Source organism: Microtus oregoni, unplaced genomic scaffold (assembly GCF_018167655.1).
Source record: "Microtus oregoni isolate MIOR12 unplaced genomic scaffold, Mior012 000000F_ref0000247, whole genome shotgun sequence".
Taxonomy (NCBI): Eukaryota; Metazoa; Chordata; class Mammalia; order Rodentia; family Cricetidae; genus Microtus; species Microtus oregoni.
The window spans coordinates 10,756,551-10,778,898 of NW_024543059.1; the positions used below are offsets into that span (position 1 = coordinate 10,756,551).

At 45.4% G+C, this 22,348-nt stretch overlaps 1 protein-coding gene across 1 annotated transcript; it reads left to right on the forward strand.

Moving 5' to 3' along the window:
- The first annotated feature begins 568 nt into the window (after positions 1-568).
- Positions 569-9,214, forward strand: Fzd4 (frizzled class receptor 4). Its single transcript, XM_041649687.1, has 2 exons — positions 569-1,138; positions 3,210-9,214. The coding sequence occupies exons 1-2, from the start codon at positions 857-859 to the stop codon at positions 4,536-4,538; spliced, it is 1,611 nt and encodes a 536-aa protein (XP_041505621.1). The 5' UTR covers positions 569-856; the 3' UTR covers positions 4,539-9,214.
- Positions 9,215-22,348: the final 13,134 nt, after the last annotated feature.

Below are 22,348 nucleotides of genomic sequence, written 5' to 3' on the forward strand. Positions count from 1 at the left end.
TCGCTAATCCTCCCAAGTCACTTTACGGGTGAGGAACCTGACGCTGAGAGATTGGGCAATTTGCTCAAGGTCACACAGCGAGGATTTAAAGTCACCCTCTGTGTAAATCCTAAAAGTCGTGTTCTTTGTGTTCATTATTTTGCTTGATATAGAGGTGACCAAGGGACTGGAGTGGACATCTGGAAGGGGACAAACATGAACGGGACGTCGAGGCGGGAGCACTTCTCACCTGAGAGAGGAGGGCACGTTGGCTGGGCAGGAGCCGCGGGGCTCCAATCGACGCCTGGCTGCAGGGTGCAACGGATCGGGGTGGGAGGACGCCGAGCGCCTGGAAGCCAAGTAAGGCGGGGCGGGGCGGCTCCGGAGCGAGTCAGGGAAGGGAGGATCAGGCTGCCGGCCGGGGCCTGACCCTTTCAGCAGGAGAGAGACCCCGCCCCTTCCCGCCCCCTCTGCCAAACGTGGCCTCTTATTGGACAATAACGTTGTCCGTCCCGCCCCGCCCCGCCCCTGCCCTGCGAACCTCCAGCGCCGCGGTGCGCTGAGGCGGTGAGAGCAGCGCGGTGTAGAGTGCTGGCGGGCTTCGCCGAGAAAGCCGGACTCGGCCGGCGCCGGGTTCTGGGATCGCCGACTGCAGCCATGACCCTAGCAGTCCGTCTCTCTGCCCCGGCTCCGGGGGTCTGATACCCCTCACAGTCTCGTCCAGCTTCTGGAGAGGCGGCCGCTGCCCCCTCGTCGCCCTTGGCGCCTTACCGGACTCCCTATCCGGAGCTGGGAGCAGCGCGGCCACCGGCGCCCCCGTGCAAACTGGGGGTGTTTGCTGGAGCAGCCCCCGCCGCTGCTGCCCGCGGCTCTGGCCATGGCCTGGCGGGGCACAGGGCCGAAGGTCCCGGGGGCGCCTGGAGGAGTCAGGCTGGGGCTGCTGCTGCTGCAGTTGCTCCTGCTCCTGCGGCCGGCACTGGGCTTCGGGGACGAGGAGGAGAGGCGCTGCGACCCCATCCGCATCGCCATGTGCCAGAACCTCGGCTACAACGTGACCAAGATGCCCAACCTGGTGGGACACGAGCTGCAGACGGATGCCGAGCTGCAGCTGACAACTTTCACGCCGCTCATCCAGTACGGCTGCTCCAGCCAGCTGCAGGTGGGCGCCCCTACCCCCACCCTTGTAGGGACCCGGCAGACAGGGACTCCCAAACTCCTTCCTTAGAATCTCTGACAGATCGAGCCCCCTGCTCCCTTCCTAACTTGAGGGTACAGCTCCTGGAAAAGTGATTTCCAGCCCGCACCCCACCCCCCACTTTTCTGTCCCTCTTGGAGACTGGAAGCCAAAACGTTGTGTAAGTCATCTGGCCCGCGAAAGAACCCATTCTTACACCCCGCCCTTCCGTTTTTCTCCCCTGCCCATGTCTGGCCAAGCCCCTAACCCCAGTGGAGCTGAGGGTTATCTTTGCCAAGGATTCCGGCTGCCGCTGCTTAGTGGGCGAGTCCTGGCAGGGCAGCCGGTTGCACCTAAAACTTGGAAGGAGTGATAAGGAGACAGAACTTCGCCCTTCCAGGTCACTCATCGACCTCCTTTCTCCCTGTATTTTTGAGTGTAGTTTACCAAATCAAACATCGCCGCCTGTTTTCTGCAGAGTGTCCCCGCCATCACCCAGCGCTCTTCAGAGGTCACACAGGAGAGAGCTGGCTTGAGTTCTTTCTTATCCTTAGGGTTGGAGGCAGGTTTAGTTTTTGAAGGGACTGGAAAAGCTCCAGGTGGATAGTTTGCCTATCTAAAGAACTTCTTTTTCTCCCCACCCTTTGGGGGGCGGGGGCAGTCATTAAAATGTTCAAACTTACATATGTGTAATGATATAGAAATCCTTCCCACAACAATAGGTGAAAAGTAATTTGCATATACAGTGTGGTTATATTTTCGCATACACAGCCAGCTCAATGGGGAGGTGGATTGGAATGAAGTTTTTAAAATTTAACACTGCTCATATTTTGGTTGGTGAGGCCAAGTGACTTTAATAAAACTAGAAAAGAGGGCAGCTGGTAAAAAAAAATAATAGAGGTTAGAGCTGTTCAGACTGAAACCTCAAGAACTTTGTAGCTCTGGCTGTAGAGAGATACAGAGACACTTTACTTCCCAGCTCGTGTTTTTACATAGGTCACTTTAAAAGCTGGGTTGTGGTTGAGGAAGATGGTGGGGATTAAACCTGTTGCTGGTGAAATATCCTTGTGGAAGTTTCAGGACTTCAAAACTGGATTATAAAAGCTTAAAAAATAACCCTGTCCTCTGCGTTTGGAAACAGGGCATAGCTGACATCAGTGGCAATTTTGTTGGAGAAACAGTTTTCACAGGGATATATATTTTTAATTACATGTATCCTGGGGAAGCAGCCAAGCTGTTTTGAAAGACGAGACTGGATCCCTTTACATGCTGGAAAATAGTTACTTGTAACTCTAGACTTCATAGACAACATCTGTAAGGAGCCAAGGAGACTGTTTATCAGTGCTGGAGGAATTGAGGGCAGCAACTGGACTCCCGCCTGCTGGTATTACAATCTCAGGGGCTTAGCATTTACATCTTCCTATTGTGCTTCATTGTTATTCATTGCGGAAATGCTAGCCAAACGAATCCCTGGAGACCAGAGACCCCTCCCCCAACTCATAGCTCCTCCTTGAATCTAACAGAGTCTCAGATTAGTACATTTTCTGTTTAAATATGGGATTGGCTTTTGAAAATTAAGATGGAAATTAGGAAAAACTAGAATGGTGATGGGAGCTACACTTTGTTAACATTAATTTTTAAGGTGACAGAGAAATGAAGATAAAGGTCAAGCACCCATCACCTAAGTGACCAAGTCACTTTAATAGACTCTTTTGATCTTTCAAATGGTAGCTCGAAGGAGAGGGATATTGGAAGTCAGTTTTTAAAAGTTTATTTTCATAAGCTTTATGTGAAAAAGATTATGTGATTCTTCATACATTTCTTACTTATCTAAATTCATCTGTGTTCTTCTGAAAAGGATTACTAGAGCCCATCTAAGGAAACTGTAAAAGTGATGGATTATTAGGCACCGGTGTTTCAGGTCAGAGTAAACATACATATTCCCAGTAGGCTGGCTTAGATATTGCCTGGAAGCGGTCACTCAGCTTTGTGCTTTTGGTCAACCCCTCCGCCACTCATTGTTTTTTTTTTTTTGTTCGTTTCATTACTTTCCCAGTTCTTCCTTTGTTCGGTTTATGTGCCAATGTGCACGGAGAAGATCAACATCCCCATTGGCCCGTGCGGTGGCATGTGTCTCTCCGTCAAGAGGCGATGCGAACCTGTCCTGAAAGAATTTGGTTTTGCCTGGCCGGATAGCCTGAACTGCAGCAAGTTCCCACCCCAGAATGACCACAACCATATGTGCATGGAAGGACCTGGCGATGAAGAGGTGCCCTTACCTCACAAAACCCCCATCCAGCCGGGAGAAGAGTGCCACTCCGTGGGAACCAATTCCGATCAGTACATCTGGGTGAAAAGAAGCCTGACCTGCGTTCTCAAGTGTGGCTACGATGCTGGCTTGTACAGCCGCTCAGCCAAGGAGTTTACGGACATTTGGATGGCGGTGTGGGCCAGCCTCTGTTTCATCTCTACCACCTTCACCGTGCTGACCTTCCTGATCGATTCGTCCAGGTTTTCTTACCCTGAGCGCCCCATCATATTTCTCAGTATGTGCTATAATATTTATAGCATTGCTTATATTGTTCGGCTGACTGTAGGCCGGGAAAGGATATCCTGTGATTTTGAAGAGGCGGCAGAACCTGTTCTCATCCAAGAAGGCCTTAAGAACACAGGATGTGCAATAATTTTCTTGCTGATGTACTTTTTTGGAATGGCCAGTTCCATTTGGTGGGTTATTCTGACACTCACTTGGTTTTTGGCAGCAGGACTCAAGTGGGGTCACGAAGCCATTGAGATGCACAGTTCTTATTTCCACATCGCAGCCTGGGCGATTCCTGCTGTGAAAACCATTGTCATCTTGATTATGAGACTAGTGGATGCTGATGAACTGACTGGCCTGTGCTATGTTGGGAACCAAAACCTAGACGCCCTCACTGGCTTCGTGGTGGCTCCGCTTTTTACTTATTTGGTGATAGGAACTCTGTTCATTGCAGCGGGTTTGGTGGCCTTATTCAAAATTCGGTCGAATCTTCAAAAAGATGGGACAAAGACCGATAAGTTGGAAAGGTTAATGGTCAAGATCGGGGTTTTCTCCGTCCTATACACAGTTCCTGCCACATGCGTGATTGCCTGTTACTTCTATGAAATCTCTAACTGGACGCTCTTTCGGTATTCTGCAGATGACTCTAATATGGCTGTTGAAATGTTGAAAATTTTTATGTCTTTGCTCGTGGGCATCACTTCAGGCATGTGGATTTGGTCTGCCAAAACCCTTCACACATGGCAAAAATGTTCCAACCGATTGGTGAATTCTGGGAAGGTAAAGAGAGAGAAGAGGGGGAACAGTTGGGTGAAGCCGGGCAAAGGCAATGAGACCGTTGTCTAAGACTAACCAGCTTCTACGCTTTCCTTATGTTGGAGGGAATTACGCGGTGAATCTCAGTTTGAACGAACTAGAAACACGTTAGCACCCCCACTGTAGGCCCAGCACCCCTCACCACACCCAGCCTCATAAAAGCAATGGTTCCACTGCAGACATTGGAACGATCTAAGATGGGAAGCCAGTGAGAGGCTTTCAAAGCTGTGAAAAATCAAAATGTTGATCCCTTTAGCAGGTCGCAGCTCAGAGCGCTGAGGTCCTGCTTAAGTTCCCTGTTTACCCCTACTGGGTGGGATTTCAGCTGTGAGTTGAGAACTCGCAGGGAGAAAGATTAATTTTTTTAAAAAACTCTTAAATTTTAAATAGTAACTAGGTCTTTCAGATAGCCAAGTGATCTATAAACACTGGAAACACTGGGGTGGGAGACGTGTTGCAGGGTTTGATAGTTTGGCTGGTCTAACATAAACATCGCGTGGCCTACACGGTCGGCTGTTTGGAACTCTGGAGCGCACTCCCAAGAGGTGGTGTCAAAATCCTTCAGTGCCTTTGTCGTAAAACAGAATTGTTTGAACAAACAAAAGTACTGTACTAACACACGTAGGTATCCAATGGATTTTCTCTCTCTCTCTCTCTCTCTCTCTTAAATTTCAGCATCCCTATTCTAGGCAGCCCCTCCCTCTTTTCTTCACTTTACACTAATGACTCAAAAAAAATTATTTTTATAGGAATTTTTTTTTGCACTGCAGCATGCCTAATGAGGGGGGAAGGAAGGGCGATTCACTTTCTGACAATCACTTAACTCAGAAGAAAACGAGATTTACTAAGTTGACTTCCCTTCCCGACCCCAGAGACCCATTGCGTTAAGTAATGCTAAGCAATTGGGACTTGAAATATTTTAGTTCGTGTGATTGCATCTAGGCAGACGCCAGTCTGGAAGAACTGAAATGTTAAATTTCTTGGCAACTCTGCATTCACACAGATTAACTGTGTAATTTGTGTGTGTCAATTACAATTAAGAGCACATTCTTGGACCATGACATAGTATACTCAATTGACTTTAAAACTATGGTCAGCTTACATTCGCAGAGCGATAGTGCCTTTTTTCCCCTGTAGCATAAGAATGTTATCGGAGTTGGGTCGACTTACCACAATGGAGACTTATTCAGCTTTGCAAAGGCAACTAAGGACAGCAGATCTAAATACCGGGTGCATAATTGTTCCTTAGTAATTGGCAAAGGCTCCTTATAAGATTTCATTAGAGCCGGTGTGGCCTGGAACCTAATGAATGGTACCTAATGAATCTCCAGAGTGCCAGCCAGAAGCTGGATTGGTTAGCAAGGGATATGGTATGGACCGTATGAAATGAGCTGCAAGGTCTAACAGCGGCACGGGTCTTAATTGCCTTTGCTGGGGTATCCAAAGCTTTTAAAATTTATGCTTTAAGTCCCTCACAAGGGGGTACCCGCTAACAACCTATCAAAAGTTGCAGTGTCTTTACAATTGTAGCTGGCCTTTTTCTTAACCTGCCTTAGGCCTTTTAATCACCAGATCTCTGGGACAAACTGTTGTACATGTCACAGGTCGCTCTCCTCGTGTTTCATACCTATCTGCTTCAGCAACTGCAGTTTTTGGCTGATTCAAGCTTTGTCCTTTTAATAAAAAAATCTTCGTGTTTTCCTAATCATACTTCGCAGAGAGACATTTCCCAGACTCCAAATCAAATAAGTGATCAAATTCTGGAAATAGAAAGTTTTAAAAATTGAAGATTTTTTGTTTGTTTTTGGTTTCTGTTTGTTTGTTTGTTTTGGGTTTGAGCTTTCTGTCTATGACTTGACATTGTCTCCCCCACACCCTTTGATTTTGCAAGGTGTCTGTGATCAAGATGCATGTAAGGCCCAATGTGTGTTCAGAAAAGAGTTGGAGCTTGTGCGGTAGAAACCTCCATGGTTCTGGGTGGCCCCTGATGATTTGCACAATCTAAGTTCCTAGGCTGGACCAGGGCATGAGGCTCCAGGAGCATGAGAACTGATCCCTGGAAGGGCCAGTTGAACTCCTGAGTGAGCTGCCTAGGAAATGTGGAGGGGCCACACCCCATGCTGCTTGCAGACAGTTCCCATAGCTGCACAGGGCCCTGGAGTGTGCACCCAAGGGCAGATTCTGCCCTTACTCACGCTCTGCTGTGGTGTCTTGGGACTTGTGCAGTGACTCTGGCCCAGGAAGGGGATGGAGGACCAGGCCATGGCTGACTGCCTTTGCCGTGGAGGCTTTGTGTGTCGTTCTCTTTGCAATACTTCAGCGATGGTGGGACCAAGACAGCGCCCTCCAAAGGGCGGGGCAAGAACTAAGTAGTGGGCAGGTGTCAACAACAGCTATGGCAACAGCAAGCCACCTGCATTCTGAATTCTGGAGCTACTAGTGTCCTGACAGTTTGTCTGTCTGCTTGAGCAGAGGGGCTTGTCACTCCAGACTGCTTTGGTAGTCTTAGCAATGCCATGGGGATGTTAGGCCTTCCCGTTCATGTTCCAGGTGATTCAGAATGTTCCCAGTTTACAGGAGAAGGACCTAGTGGCCGAGGAGTCCCTTACCAACACCCTTCAAGCCACTTTTCCACTTCATCATCGTGTTTTTCTGCTAGCTCCTCTCGCAGGCCTCTTCCTAGGTCTCTCTACTTCTCCCAGAATTCCTTCTACATTAATAACAGAATGCATCAGTTTTGCTTCGTGGCAATCTCCATATAAACTCCCCAGGACAATCAGAGTAGGCCCCAGGGTCTGAGCACCTACTGTGGCCTTGGGCAAAGGAGGGTCAGGACTTAGTGTTCCACGGGACTTAATGTAGGTGTATTTGAGGACAGCAGCTTGCTGAGGGACAAGTTGGGTTTCTTTCCTTTCTCTGAGCCCTAGAACGAGTATGTAATTTTCAAGAAAAGCCTGCAAGCTTCCAGATATTCTATTAAGCATAGCTCAGGGTACCTTTGCCCAACCTTTTCTTTGATAAACTCTTTGGTCTTTGCATCATAAAAGCCAAACCTTAGGGCAGAGGACCGCTTGTCTAGGGTAGAAGTGGCCAGAACCGCCTGGTTGAACTGCTCGGCTGATCATATCTTTCTTCCTTTGTGGTGACCCATTTCCTGGTTGCTGAGATGGCTTCTGAGCTGGCCCAGGGCCCAGAGGCCTGAAACAAGGGAAAGGTGACACTGTTTCCTGAGATGTCCCCCTTGCTTTCTCTTTTCCATCACTCAATCTCTTGTACTCCCTAAACCTAGAACCAGAGACATCCCATTATCAGATCCTGAATTGTCCTGGCCCTATCTGACATCTCCAGCCCTTTGCTCACAGAATTAAGTGTCTTCGGGAGTGGGTGCAAAGTTGGGTCATGGGACACCAAGATGAGCTTGGCATCCTCCGTCCTGAAAGAGCAGGCGCAGCTGAAAGAGGTTTCACCAGCATGACATGTCTGCTAAGGTGCCCATAGCAACAGTTAGGAAGGGAGACTAAGAGGGCACAGACTCCAGCAGGAACTGCTTAGTGTGTTAATTCCATCCTGTGACGGAGGGCATCGGAGAGAGTTGCCATTTCTGCCAGTCATGACGAGTCCCCAGACTTGGCCCATGCTCTTTGTTCTTTTGTTGTATTTGACGTCAGAGTCCCTGTCCAGGTTTGCGGTATGTCTGACAAAGGACCCGGATATCATCTTCCCTTTGTGCCGAGGTCAAAGACCTCGAAACTCCTGAGAGAGCATTTTGTTCCTACAAAGGATCACATACTGAAGCCCCAAGTTACAGATTCTGCTTCGCTGGCGCCTGGATAGAGCTCTCTGTTCCTGCCCATTGCCATGCACCCAACCCCCAGCCCCATCCCACCTCTTCACCTGGGAAGCACATTTGCCCTGATGCTTACTTATTTTGGTTCCTTACTTGCCTTATTTGCCTCTTTGCAGCAGCCAATTCCTGGGATTCACCCAGGCAGTTGGTAGAGTCTTTTTGGAATCCCCTGTGAGCGGCATCCTCTGAGGCTCTGTGCCTTCCTCATCTCCCGGAATGTCCAGCTAATGTTATCCCAGAAGGCTTCTGAAAGGGGTTTAAGGGGAGCTCTGCACCCTCTAAAAAATGTCCTCCCTCCCAAGTTGTGCACGTTTCAAAACCCTGGAAGTGTACTAGGCTAAGGGCCTGACTTGACTCTGGGCATAGGAAGAGCTAAGTTGCCTTCTAGAGCTTTCCTAGTGGGCATCTGGGCGGTTCTGAGGCTCTTCTACCTCACAGAGATGATGTGAGGCTTTAGAAGGCCCAAGGATGAAGGCCCCTTGAGTTCTTCATAAGAAATATGAACTAAGTGACAGTCCCACTCTTCAGGAAGATAAAATACGGTTAGAGCTCTTCTGTGCAGCAGTCTGGCTAGTTGCTCTCTGGCGTTTTCTTGGATCCTCATGCCTCTTAACAGCTCCAGAAATCTGGAGACAACCTGGGGCCATTCAAATGCTTGATATCGAGGTACCAGGCAAACCCTGCTCTACACGCCCTGAATAAATTGCTGAATCTCAAAGGAAATAGACCCTCCTTGTAAGGATGTACAAAAGTGTGTCTGCATTAATGTCTGTACTGTAAATCTCTAATTTATCACTGTATTAAAAAAAACTTGCTATTTAATTTTTGTATCAAAGGAAAATAAAGTTTTGTTTATTAACTGGTGTGTGTGCTCCAGTGTGTCTTGAAGGTCTGTGACAGTCCTGGGAAGCATACATTCCCAGCACTGAGAAAGGGAAGCATCACTTTGTTCGGTAAATTAAGAAATACTCTGCTGGCTAATTTTTTTCCCTGTGGGATTTCTCCTAGGTCGTCAAACCCCCACAATCTAAAGTCAGGGCAAGCAAGCAGATCACGTGATGCTTGGGTTGTGGCTAAAGTTCTCAAGCCATTACCCCAATGATATCATCCCCCTCTCGGTATTTCCAAGGGTGGGCCATCTTTTCCTTTGAAGTTTAGTCCAGTGGCCTGAAAACAGATTTCTTCTTGCTGCTGGAGCACCAAGCCTCTTACACAATGGTTCTGTTTTATGTATATCCCATCCTTCTGGTGGGGAAAAAAAAGCCATCTTGGGCTGATTTTCTAAGTTGGGTGGTCTCTGTCGCTATATCCAGAGAAGTCACTGGACAAAGTAGCTATGTTAGCGTTAGAGGTGAGATGTAGTTCAACGGTGGAATGCTTGCCCAGCATGTGTGAGGCTCTGGGTTTCATACCCAGCACTGCAAAATAAAACCCTTCAGGACATTATCATCAGATCCAGTAATATGGACCACCCAGAGAACAGGCGAGCCACAGCCAACGCAGATATCAGTTGATGTCATGGCTGAGATTGTCCCTCTTGATTTGAATGCTTTAAATGCTTGCCACCTTTTAACTGCATTTGAGTACCACCCTGCTTGGGAGTGAATAAAAAGCTCCGTCCAAGGATTTGCAATACTAGTCGCCTTATCTGCAGATTTCTGTTATAATTTTATCTCAAACCCAAATGCAGGGAGGCATGTAATTTAAATTCTCTTCCTGGGAAGTCAGGCTGTGTTTCTTATTCCATTACCTACTCATTAAGTAGTTACGAAGTTAAGGGAAAGTCAACACAATCTGGAATGAATTCATAATAATCCTTTGCACTTGCAGAAACACTTTCCAATAGAAAATACCGTGTATGATTTTGTTTTAGTCTCAGGGCGTTTCTGAAGTAAGTAGGGCAAGCATTGCTTGCAGAGAGAAGCCAAGACTTTCAGAGGGTGAGAGTATCCCAGTGGGACAGATGGAAAGCCAGATCGTATCATGTCAACCTTGGGATTTTGTTTTCCTTCTACATCAAATTTTGGTCTCATTTTACATTCCCGTGGGTTGTATTGTGATCCTTCAAAATATGCGTTGAAGTCCTAATCCTGGATATCTGTGCATGTCACCTTATTTGGAAAGGGGGTCTTGGTAGATGTAATCAAATTAAAGTGAACTCATATTACATTGGGGTCTACTTTAACCCTATAACTGTTATCTATCAAATAGTGGTTCATGTAGACAAGACAGAGGGAAATGTCACATGCTTAAGAGTTTGAAGTTCTGTGGTTAATAGGCCAAGGAAAAAAATATTAAAGCTTGCTAGAAATCTCCTGAACAAGAAAGAGAAAGTCATGAAGAAGTCTTCTACGAGTTTGCAGAAAGAATCATTATTGGATTCAGGTTTCTTGTTTCCAGAGCTGTCTGAGAATGAGTTGCTGCTATTTTGACTTGCCAGTAAAGATCACTTTTTATGAAGACCCTTCGGGACCTGAACAAACTCCATCCTTAAACTCTGTCCATTTCATCAATTCCAAGGTTCACTGAGTCTAAGTGAAGACTGGCAGGCCTCCCTCTCAATGAGTCCTGCTCACAAGGTCCTGTTTTTTTTTAGGGTTTATAAAACATAATCGCTACAGTCAATAGTTTTATCCACAAACTGACACCTCTAGGGTCAACTCTATGATCCCTGACACTCAGCCAGTTTGAAACAAATTTGGCTGGTCTCCTACCCACCTACCCCCAAAGGGAGATCTATATGCGGGGGGGGGGCGAGGCAAGACCCTAACTGGAATGCAGGCTAAGGGTTTTCAGCATTTCTGTGCTGAGAACCAAGTTTTTCCTTTCCCGTTTTAGCCTTCACACGCGATCATAATTTTAAAGTTGAGCTGACTCTTGACCAAAGAGGTCAGCCTTGGCCTCCTGTTTTTGGAGGTTCTGTGCCCAGAAATAAACTGCACTGGGAGAAGGGCTCAGCCCTCTTAGTTTTCCCTCTCTCAGCAGCTGCGCCGGTGGGATTCAGAGGACCTACCCGGTGCTCTGCAAATGTGCTGGCCTCGAAAAGGTTTAGTCCAAATGGCTTCAAAATGGACCAGAGGTTTCTAAAAAACCCTGCCCTCTTCCTTTAGACCCTTTCATCCTAAGATTATGATATCCATGGCGCAATTGATCAGCGGCCCTTCATGGCAAAAGACTCTGACTTAAAATTCCCACAGATGTCGATTCTGACAAAATGGAATGTATTTCATTCCACTGCCCAGGCGTTGTGTGATTTCCATCAGCCTCCCCCACACCCCCCGCCCAGGATTTCTGTCACCACTGAGAGGGAAGTTTTACACTCTTCCTCTGAGGACTATTAGTTTGGGTGAGGGGAGAAGAGAAAAGACAATAAATTCTGCCACGATGCTTAAGCATGGCATCTATAGAACTGAGCACCCGACTCGAAAGAGGGCAAAATTATTGAACCTTACAGAGATAATACAAAGAGAAAGGGGCCAGGATTTCTGGGAGGGAAGGAGGTGATAGTGGCTATGAAAAATGGCAAGGGAGTAGGGTCAAGAAGGGCCTTGGGAAGGAGGGTGTGCACTTCTGGAAGCCGCCACTGCTGGCAACCAGCGGTCTCTCTGAGCCAGGTGTCACACCCAAGTCTCTCTTTCCCATAGGGATTTCTGCTAGACTGAGAGGGAGGAGGAAGAGCAGAAAAGGCTGTGTTTGCCTCTGGTGTTTACTAATCCTGACAGATCAGGTTTTTGTTTCCAAAGGTTACCTTTCTGGAGCCATTCCTGTTCCCGTCCCTACAGAGGCTGCAGTTTCTCCAAACAACCAGCTTAAGGCAAGCCAAAGAGCATTGTGTAGCATAGGAGATTTTGGCTTCCCTCACATCCAATCCTGTTGGCACCCAGGAATGTGTTTATTCTTCTGGCTAGGCTACCTTTCTAATGAGAGAGTAAGTGATTGGGTAGCCAAATTTCCTGAAAGGCCTGAGGATGGCATCGTTCCATTAGCTGTGCGGTAAGTGGCCAGGGTATGAACCGCGTGATAGAACAGTAAGTCACAGAGAAAGCCAGACCTAGTTTCCCCCTCACCTCCTGGCCTATGCATGCACTGCATGTGTGAATGTATGTGCTCTCCCCTTGTCTGGAATGCCCACTCTGTCTTTCTTCAACTAGCTTATATGTATTCTGTCTTCGTGGCTGAACTCTTGTTTTGCCTCTTCTGGGATGATGCCCTTGGTCTTCATGCCTATGACTTCCCATTTTCTTTTCTTCCTCACTATGGTCAACCATGGTCTTTGTTTTGAACTCGGGGTTGGGGGGGGGGCTTCCTGTACCATCCGAAGTGGTGTGCATGGGTATCCACCTGCTTACCAGATTAAGCTTCCAGCCAACTCTGAGCACCCAGCACGGTTTCTCTACATACTTCTGTATCTTAGCGTTGCAGCTGCCATAGAGCACAGGTCTCAAATCTACTTGTGGAGGAAGAAAAAGGGGAAATGGGAACAGAATAAGAAAGGCGGAGCAGGTGGGATAGGCAGGGGCTTGACCAAGGAACTTCAGCAGCATGGGGCTAGCAGAAGGAAGCCAAAGGTAACAAAAGCCATCAGACTGCAGGATTCTCTGGGGAAAAAGCTAGGACACTAGCCTCGGAGAACATTCTCTTGTCTCAAAAATGGGTTGCAGAATAAAGACCTACCAGACAGCGTTACTTATTCTAGGTTTCTGTCCCTTGCCATTTTTCTTTGCCCTTGCAAATGTTTGCAGAGCATCTCCTGCATATTCAACGCTGGAGTAGGAAAAGGAAGGAGAGAGGAGGCAATTAAAAACAAAACAAAACAAAAAACCCATGAAAGACAAAGTCTAGCTTTGCCTTTGTGTCATCCCCAAATGCAGGTTCAAGGACAGAAAAGGGACTTAGGTCGTAGTAACAAGATTTAAACCTGGAAAAACCACTGCTTTGTAAATACTGGTTGAACAGCAGAATAAGGGTCCGCTGTGGGCCAGCCACTGTACTGGGAAAATGCTAAGAGGAACATAGCCCTCCCTGAACCCCTCTCTCAAATTGGTGCAACTAGCTCGTTGTACCTATGATATTGTTTCTTCCTGGAGTGGAGGCTTTGATGGTTTTAGCTTGGATAGAATGGCTTCCTAATACCCAGCATAATTTAACCCTCTCTCATCTGCTCTTAGCTCACCATTCAAGGGGAAGGGAAGGGGAGGTGCAACAGAAACCATGGCTCTTAGAAGCCCGGTTCTGTTCTGCCTAGTGACCCCCTATATTCAATATGTGAAACATGAAAGCTAAAAGCTACCACGGATGCGCCACGAGAGACATTTAATCATTAGACCAAGCTAACTACCTCCAGTTGGACATCTTTTCTAAATACACTGATATACAACACTTGTACCCGGCAGGACATTTCTATAGGTGAGCCTGCTTTATGTCTTTGGAGCTGCCTCTGTCAATACTGTCATGTCATAATGTCATAAATAATCCCCAGATAGATTGTTCTATTCATGTTAAAGGAAGTCTATGCCCATTTGTCCTCCTTTAACTAAGTGAAAAGGATAAATGTGTGAATAAACTTGACCCTGTGTTGCCTGGAGGTAGGCACACGGCCCCAAGTCATTTCAGCATGATTGGAGCCCGAAATTCTTGGAGTGGGAGGGAACTGGAGCTGAGGCCAAGTTGTGAAAGACCTTGGAGGTCATACTCTCTCCTGGGGTGGAATAAGGGAGTCAGTTGGAAAGCCAGAACGATTTCTATGTTGGTGGCCTTCTGGGCTTTGCTCTTGCTGCTGTGTGAAGTGTGGGCTGCTGAACCGGCAAGCGGGGGAGCATGGAGGAGAAACTGTGACGGCAGAAAGGAAGGTGCTGAGGGATGCAAGGGGGTCAGGTCAGCAATGTTCACACAAAACACAATCGTGTACTTTGCAACCATGTTAGAGGAACTAGACTTTTATTTCTAAAGTGTGCTCCTGGGTCTCAGAGGCAAGGAGTTGTTGCGCTGTTCGTCTGATAGAGTGAACTCAAAATGAATGCTTCAGACTACTAACATGGGGTCGCTGCACTGACTGGGAGGTTCTGGGGCAGGCGTGGGTTTGTCTGTGCTGTGATATACTCCTGTAGAGCTGAGGGTCTGTGGCACAGTGTGTGCCAGTGAGAGGCACAGATTCCTTGTGACAGAAGATAAATGTCTAGTTGTTTCTGGAGTGCTCAGGGACCCACCAGCAGCAACTCAGGACTCGGGAGTTTCCTGCCAAACATATTTCCTGGAATAGTTGACACAGTTTCCTATTGAAGCCTTGATTTAATAGAGCCTTAATCCCAGTCATCGCCTATCTAGATTTTCTTGCTTAACAGTTTCTTTGCCAGGAAAAGCTGGGGTGCCTGACGGATTCTCTGAAAAAGATATCATGGGCGCACACCTTTTTCCTAGCTCTCTTCCTTTTAAATCCGAAATCCCGGATAACATTTTCCATAAATGAATGAGAAACCCACTTCCTAGGTATCTTTGTTTTTGCAACCCCCTTGGCCCCACAACAGCAGATCTTCCTTTTGGATTTACATCAGCGTTTAGCTAACTTCCTGGACTTTTCGGTCATTTCCTGAGCCTATTCCAAGGAAGGGAAAACATCCTCCTTCAGAAATAAATGCAAATCATTGCAGAGATTATTTCTATTAGATTAACAGTGTAAATGCAAGGGAGTTTCCCGTAAGATGTAAATTTACTATGGCTATTTCAACCAACTCTGTTCTACCAAGGTCCCTTTGTATCTGCGGGTAATCGGAGCAATTATAGCCATTTTGTCAGTTAAGTAAGCTCCTGGAGACATAGGTTACACACAGTTGCAATATTTCCTTTTGCTTATTTTTTTTAACTGAGAAAACTGAACACTGAAAAATTTGTTATCTTTAGGTCAGTAATTTTGAAGCGCTTCTGGCTTTGTTTTTTTGTTTTTGTTTGGAGTCTTCTGACACCTACTGGTCAACAGAGGTCGAACAACTTCAGGGCAGCCTGGATTTAAAGCCAGTAGCCCAGTAATAAGGAATTTGTTTGTTTATGCCTTTCCTTGGAAGTAAATGCACTCTTTGAAAGCACCCCTAAGTACCCCTAAGACCAAGAATGCTGAGGTGAGGTGATATCAAGCATTTCCCGTCATTCTCTTTCCTCTTGATTGACACTTCCTCCTCAGAGAGCCTTCTGGGAGTTACACCAGATGCATTTTAAGAGTGGATGAAGAAGGTGAAGCCCTTAGAAGGAGATACAGTGAGAGTAACTAGGGAAGGCCTCTTCCTACTCAGCTGTCTCTTAGGAGAGGAATGATGAAGAATGAAGAATTTCCTATTGAAGCCATCTCGTGACCATCCTCAAGATGAATTTTAGGTTCATGAAGTGACTGCTTTACCTGGGAAGTATCAAGTTTTGTTTTTGTTTTTTGTTTGTTTGTTTCTTTGTTTTGAGGAAAAGGGTGATTGGGATCTCAGATGATGTACTTCACTGACCTCTCGTCTGTCCGTGACCTGATGGAAGGCTATCCAGAACCAGTGGATTTCTGGCCGCCTTGGGCCATGCCCACAAAAGGATCTGTTAGTGCATCACAAGAGATGAGATTCCGGCCTACACTTCCTGGTCATCCTACAGGGGCTATACTGCCCGATACCTCCTCTCTCTTCCTATCCCATCCAGTTTACATCCAGATCCCCCCACCCCCTGTCTCCCCCCCTCCCTTCTTTGGCGGCATAGCACCTCCCTGCTCAGCCTGCTTGGGCGCTGGGACCAAACCCGAATCGGGAGGGCAAAGGGGAGGGCGGTAGCTCCTTTGTCTCCATAGCCTGCCTGCAGCAAGCAGGGTGGGCCCTTTGTTTGCAAGCTACACAAGCAGCACGGAGTTTCGATCTGGGCACCGGGTGAAACATCATTGTGGTGAGTGAGTGCTGCGGCAGCCGGGAACAGGGGACACAGACTTTCCTCAGCCCGCCTACACTTCCTGGTCATCCTACAGGGGCTATACTGCCCTATACCTCCTCTCTCTTCCTATCCCATCCAGCTTACATCCAGATTCCCCCACCCCCTGTCTCCCTCCCTCCCTCCCTACCTTCTTTGGCGGCATAGCACCTCCCACCTCAGCCTGCTTGGACGCTGGGACTGAACCCTAAGTGGAGGGCAAAGGGTAGGGGGGTAGCTCCTTTGTCTTCATAGCCTGCCTGCAGCAAACAGGGTGGGCCCTTTGTTTGCAAGCTAACCAAGCAGCACGGAGATCCATCTGGACACCAGGAGAAACATCACTGGGGAGTGACATCACTGGGAAGGTACCTCAGTGGGCAAGAAGACCTGATCCTGTAAAAGAAGATCCATAGGGGAGTATTGGGAGGAAAAGATGGGCAGACGCCAATGCAAGAATTCACCCAACAATCTGAAAACCAACATGAAACCACCAGAAGCCAGTGACCTCACAACAGGAGGACATGAACACCTTAATCAAGAAGAAGAAGAAAAAATTGACTTCATAAAAGTGATTGATACCCTTAAACAGCATATAAAAAACGCCCTTATAGAAATGGATGAGAAGTATAACAGAAAGTTCGAGGAATTGAGTAAATCAGTGAATGATACCCTAGGAAACCAAGGAAAAACAATCAAGCAGATAATGGAAACAGTTCATGACTTGAAAACTGAAATGGAGGCAAAGAAGAAAACACAAACAGAGGGCCGGCTGGACATGGAAAATCTAGGTAAACGAATAGAGACTACAGAAACAAGCATAACCAGCAGAATACAAGATATAGAGAAAGAATCTCAGATTCTGAGGATAACATAGAGAAAATAAACGCACTGATCAAAGAAAACAGCAAGTCCAACAAACTCTCATCACAAAACATTCAGGAAATATGGGACACAATAAAAAGACCAAACCTAAGAATAATTGGAGTAGAAGAAGGAGAAAAAGTGCAGCTCAACGGTCCAGAAAATATACTTAATAAAATTATAGAAGAAAACTTTCCCAACCTGAAGAAAGATGTACCTATGAAGGTTCAAGAAGCATACAGAACACCAAATAGGCTGGATCAAAAAAAAAAAACCATCCCCTCGCCATATAATAATCAAAACACAAAATATACAGAATAAAGAAAGAATATTAAGAGCCGCAAAGGAAAAAGGCCAAGTTACTTATAAAGGTAAACCTATCAGACTTACACCTGACTTCTCTATGGAAATCATGAAAGCCAGAAGGTCCTGGATAGATGTACTGAAAAAACTAAGAGACCATGGATGCAAGCCCAGACTACTATATCCAGCCAAGCTTTCGTTCACTATAAATGGAGAAAACAAAATTTTCCAGGATAAAAACAAATTTAAACAATATGTAGCCACAAATCCAGACTTACAGAAAATAATAGAAGGAAAATCACTAACCAAGGAGTCCAACAATGACCACAATAACTCAGACATCTAGAGACCCTTCACCAGCGCAACTCAAAGAAGGGAAACACACAAACCCTATTATTAAAAAAGTGACAGGAGTTAACAACCACTGGTCATTAATATCACTTAATATCAATGGGCTCAACTCACCTATAAAAAGGCACAGGCTAAGAGATTGGATACGAAAACAGGATCCAACATTCTGCTGTTTACAAGAAACACACCTCAACCACAAAGACAGGCACCTACTCAGAGTAAAGGGCTGGGAAAAGGCTTATCAAGCAAATGGACCTAAGAAACAAGCAGGTGTGGCCATACTAATTTCTAACAAAGTTGACTTCAAACTTAAATCAATCAGAAGAGATGGAGAGGGATATTTTATACTCATAACAGGAACAACTCACCAGGATGAAGTCTCAATCCTGAATATCTATGCCCCTAATATAAAAGCACCCACGTACGTAAAAGAAACATTACTAAAACTCAAGGCAGCCATCAAACCGCACACACTAATAGTAGGAGACTTCAACACTCCTCTCTCACCAATGGACAGGTCAATCAGACAGAAACCTAACAGAGAAATTAGAGAATTAATGGAGGTAATGAATCAAATGGACTTAACAGACATCTATAGATTATTCCACCCAAAGAGGAAAGAATATACCTTCTTCTCTGCAGCTAATGGAAACTTCTCGAAAATTGACCACATACTCGGAAACAAAGCTAACTTACACAGTTACAAAAAAATATTAGTAACCACCTGTGTCTTATCAGATCACCATGGATTAAAGTTAGAATTCAACAACAATGCTACCCCCAGAAAGCCTACAAACTCATGGAAACTGAACAGTCAACTTCTGAACCATACCTGGATTAAGGAAGAAATAAAGAAAGAAATTAAAGTCTTCCTTGAATTCAATGAAAATAAAGAAACAACATACTCGAACTTATGGGACACTAGGAAAGCAGTGCTAAGAGGAAAGTTCATAGCACTAAGTGCCCACTTAAAGAAAACAGAGAAAGCACATATTGAAGACTTAACAGCCCACCTGAAAGCTCTAGAAAAAAAAGAAGCAGACTCACCTAGGAGGAGTAGAAGATTGGAAATAATCAAACTGAGGGCTGAAATCAACAAAATAGAAACACAGAAAACAATCCAAAGAATCAATGAAACAAAAAGCTGGTTCCTGGAGAAAATCAACAAGATTGATAAACCCCTATCCAAACTAATCAAACGGCAGAGAGAGAATACGCAAATTAATAAGATCAGAAATGAAAAGGGGGACATAACCACAGACACAGAGGAAATTCAGAGAATCATCAGATCATATTACAAAAGCCTGTATAACACAAAACTGGAAAATGTAAAAGAAATGGACACTTTTTTAGATAAATACCATATACCAAAGTTACACCAGGACCAGGTGAACAATCTAAACAGACCTGTCAGTCGCGAAGAATTAGAAGCTGTTATCAAAAACCTCCCTACCAAAAAAAGCCCAGGGCCAGATGGTTTCAATGCGGAATTCTACCAGAACTTCCAAGAAGAGCTAATACCCATACTCCTTAATGTATTCCACAATATAGAAATAGAAGGGTCATTACCTAATTCCTTTTACGAAGCTACAGTTACTCTGATACCAAAACCACACAAAGACTCAACCAGGAAAGAGAATTACAGGCCAATCTCACTCATGAACATCGACGCAAAAATCCTCAACAAAATACTGGCAAACCGAATCCAAGAACACATCCAAAAAATTATCCATTATGATCAAGTAGGCTTCATTCCTGAGATGCAGGGCTGGTTCAACATACGAAAATCTATCAATGTAATCCAGCATATAAATAAACTGAAGGAAAATAACCATATGATCATCTCATTAGATGCTGAAAAAGCATTCGACAAAATTCAACATCCATTTATGTTAAAAGTCTTGGAGAGATTAGGGATACAAGGGTCATACCTAAATATAATAAAAGCTATATACAGCAAGCCGACAGCTAACATCAAATTAAACGGAGAGAAACTCAAAGCCATCCCGCTTAACTCAGGAACATGACAAGGATGTCCACTCTCTCCATACCTCTTCAATATAGTACTTGAAGTTCTAGCAATAGCAATAAGACAACATAATGGGATCAAGGGGATTCGAATTGGAAAGGAAGAAGTGAAACTTTCGTTATTCGCAGATGATATGATAGTGTACTTAAGCGACCCCCAAAACTCCACCAAAGAACTTTTACAGCTGATAAACAGCTTTAGTAATGTGGCAGGATACAAGATCAACTCCAAAAAATCAGTCGCCCTCTTATACACAAAGGATAGGGAAGCAGAGAATGAAATCAGAGAAGCTTCACCGTTCACGATAGCCACAAACAGCATAAAATATCTTGGGGTAAATCTAACCAAGGAAGTGAAAGATCTATTTGACAAGAACTTTAAGGCATTGAAGAAAGAAATTGAAGAGGATACCAAAAAATGGATGGACCTCCCTTGCTCTTGGATTGGGAGGATCAACATAGTAAAAATGGCAATTCTACCTAAGGCAATTTATAGATTCAATGCAATCCCCATCAAGATCCCATCAAAATTCTTCACAGATCTGGAGAGGACAATAATCAACTTTATATGGAAAAACAAAAAACCCAGGATAGCCAAAACAATCCTATACAATAAAGGATCTTCTGGAGGCATTACCATCCCTGACTTCAAACCCTATTACAGAGCTACAGTAATGAAAACAGTGTGGTACTGGCATAAAAACAGAGAAGTCGACCAATGGAATCGTATAGAAGACCCGGATTTTAACCCACAAACCTATGAACACCTCATTTTTGATAAAGGAGCTAAAAGTATACAATGGAAGAAAGAAAGCATCTTCAACAAATGGTGCTGGCACAACTGGATGTCAACCTGTAGAAGAATGAAAATAGACCCATATCTATCGCCATGCACACAACTCAAGTCCAAATGGATTAAAGACCTCAATATCAGCCCGAACACACTGAACCTGATAGAAGAGAAAGTGGGAAATACCCTACAACAGATGGGCACAGGAGATCGCTTCCTATGTATAACCCCAGAAGCACAGACATTAAGAGCAACATTGAATAAATGGGACATACTAAAACAGAGAAGCTTCTGCAAAGCAAAGGACACTGTCACTAAGACACAAAGGGAACCTACTGACTGGGAGAAGATCTGCACCAACCCCGCAACAGACAAAGGTCTGATCTCCAAAATGTATAGAGAACTCAAGAAACTAGACTTTAAAATGCTAATTAACCCAATTAAAAAATGGAGCACTGATCTGAACAGAGAATTCTCAACAGAAGAATTTCAAATGGCCAAAAGACACTTAAGGTCATGCTCAACTTCCTTAGCAATCAGGGAAATGCAAATCAAAACAACTTTGAGATATCATCTTACACCTGTCAGAATGGCTAAAGTCAAAAACACCAAAGATAGCCTTTGCTGGAGAGGTTGTGGAGGAAGGGGTACCCTCATCCATTGCTGGTGGGAATGCAATCTTGTGCAACCACTATGGAAGTCAGTGTTTCGGTTTCTTAGGAAATTCGGGATCAACCTACCCCTGGACCCAGCAATACCACTCTTGGGAATATACCCAAGAAATGCCCTATCATATGACAAAAGCATTTGTTCAACTATGTTCATAGCAGTATTATTTGTAATAGACAGAACCTGGAAACAACCTAGATGCCCTTCAATGGAAGAATGGATGAAGAAAGAATGGAATATCTACACATTAGAGTACTACTCAGTGGTAAAAAACAATGACTTCTCGAATTTTGCATGCAAATGGATGGAAATAGAAAACACTATCCTGAGTGAGGTATACCAGACCCAAAAAGATGAACAAGGGATGTACTCACTCATAATTGGTTTCTAGCCATAAATAAGGGTCACGGAGTCTACCATAGGTGAATCTAAAGAAGCTAAGTAAGAAGGGGAACCCAAGGAAAAACATATAGTCATCCTCTTGGCTAAGGGAAGTAGAACAAATTGCCGGGGAGAAAATTGGGATCTTGGGGTGGGGTGGGTTGGGGGTAAGGGGAGATGGAGAGAGAAAAGTTAGAAGGGAAGGAGTTCGGGCCTTGGGAAAGCAGGAGGTTTGGGATAAAGGAAGGTTGGACAGGGGAGCACGGAACCACAATTCTTAGTTAAGGGAACCACTTTAGGGTTGGCAAGAGACCTGACCCTAGAGGGGCTCCCAGGTGCCCAAGCTGAGGTCCCCAGTTAGTTCCTTGGGCAGTTGAGAATAGGGAACCTGAAGTGACCCTATCCTTGAGCAATACTGACGAATATCTTGCATATCATCATAGAACCTTCATCTGGTGATGGATGGAGATAGAGACAGAGACCCACACTGGAGCACTGGACTGAGCTCCCAAGGTCCCAATGAGGAGCAGAAGGAGGGAGAACATGAGCAAAGAAGTCGGGACCACGAGGGATGCACCCACCCACTGAGACAGTGGAGCTGATCTATTGAGAGCTCACCAAGACCAGCTGGACTGTGACTGAAAAAGCATGGGATAAAACTGGACTCTCTGAACATGGCAAACT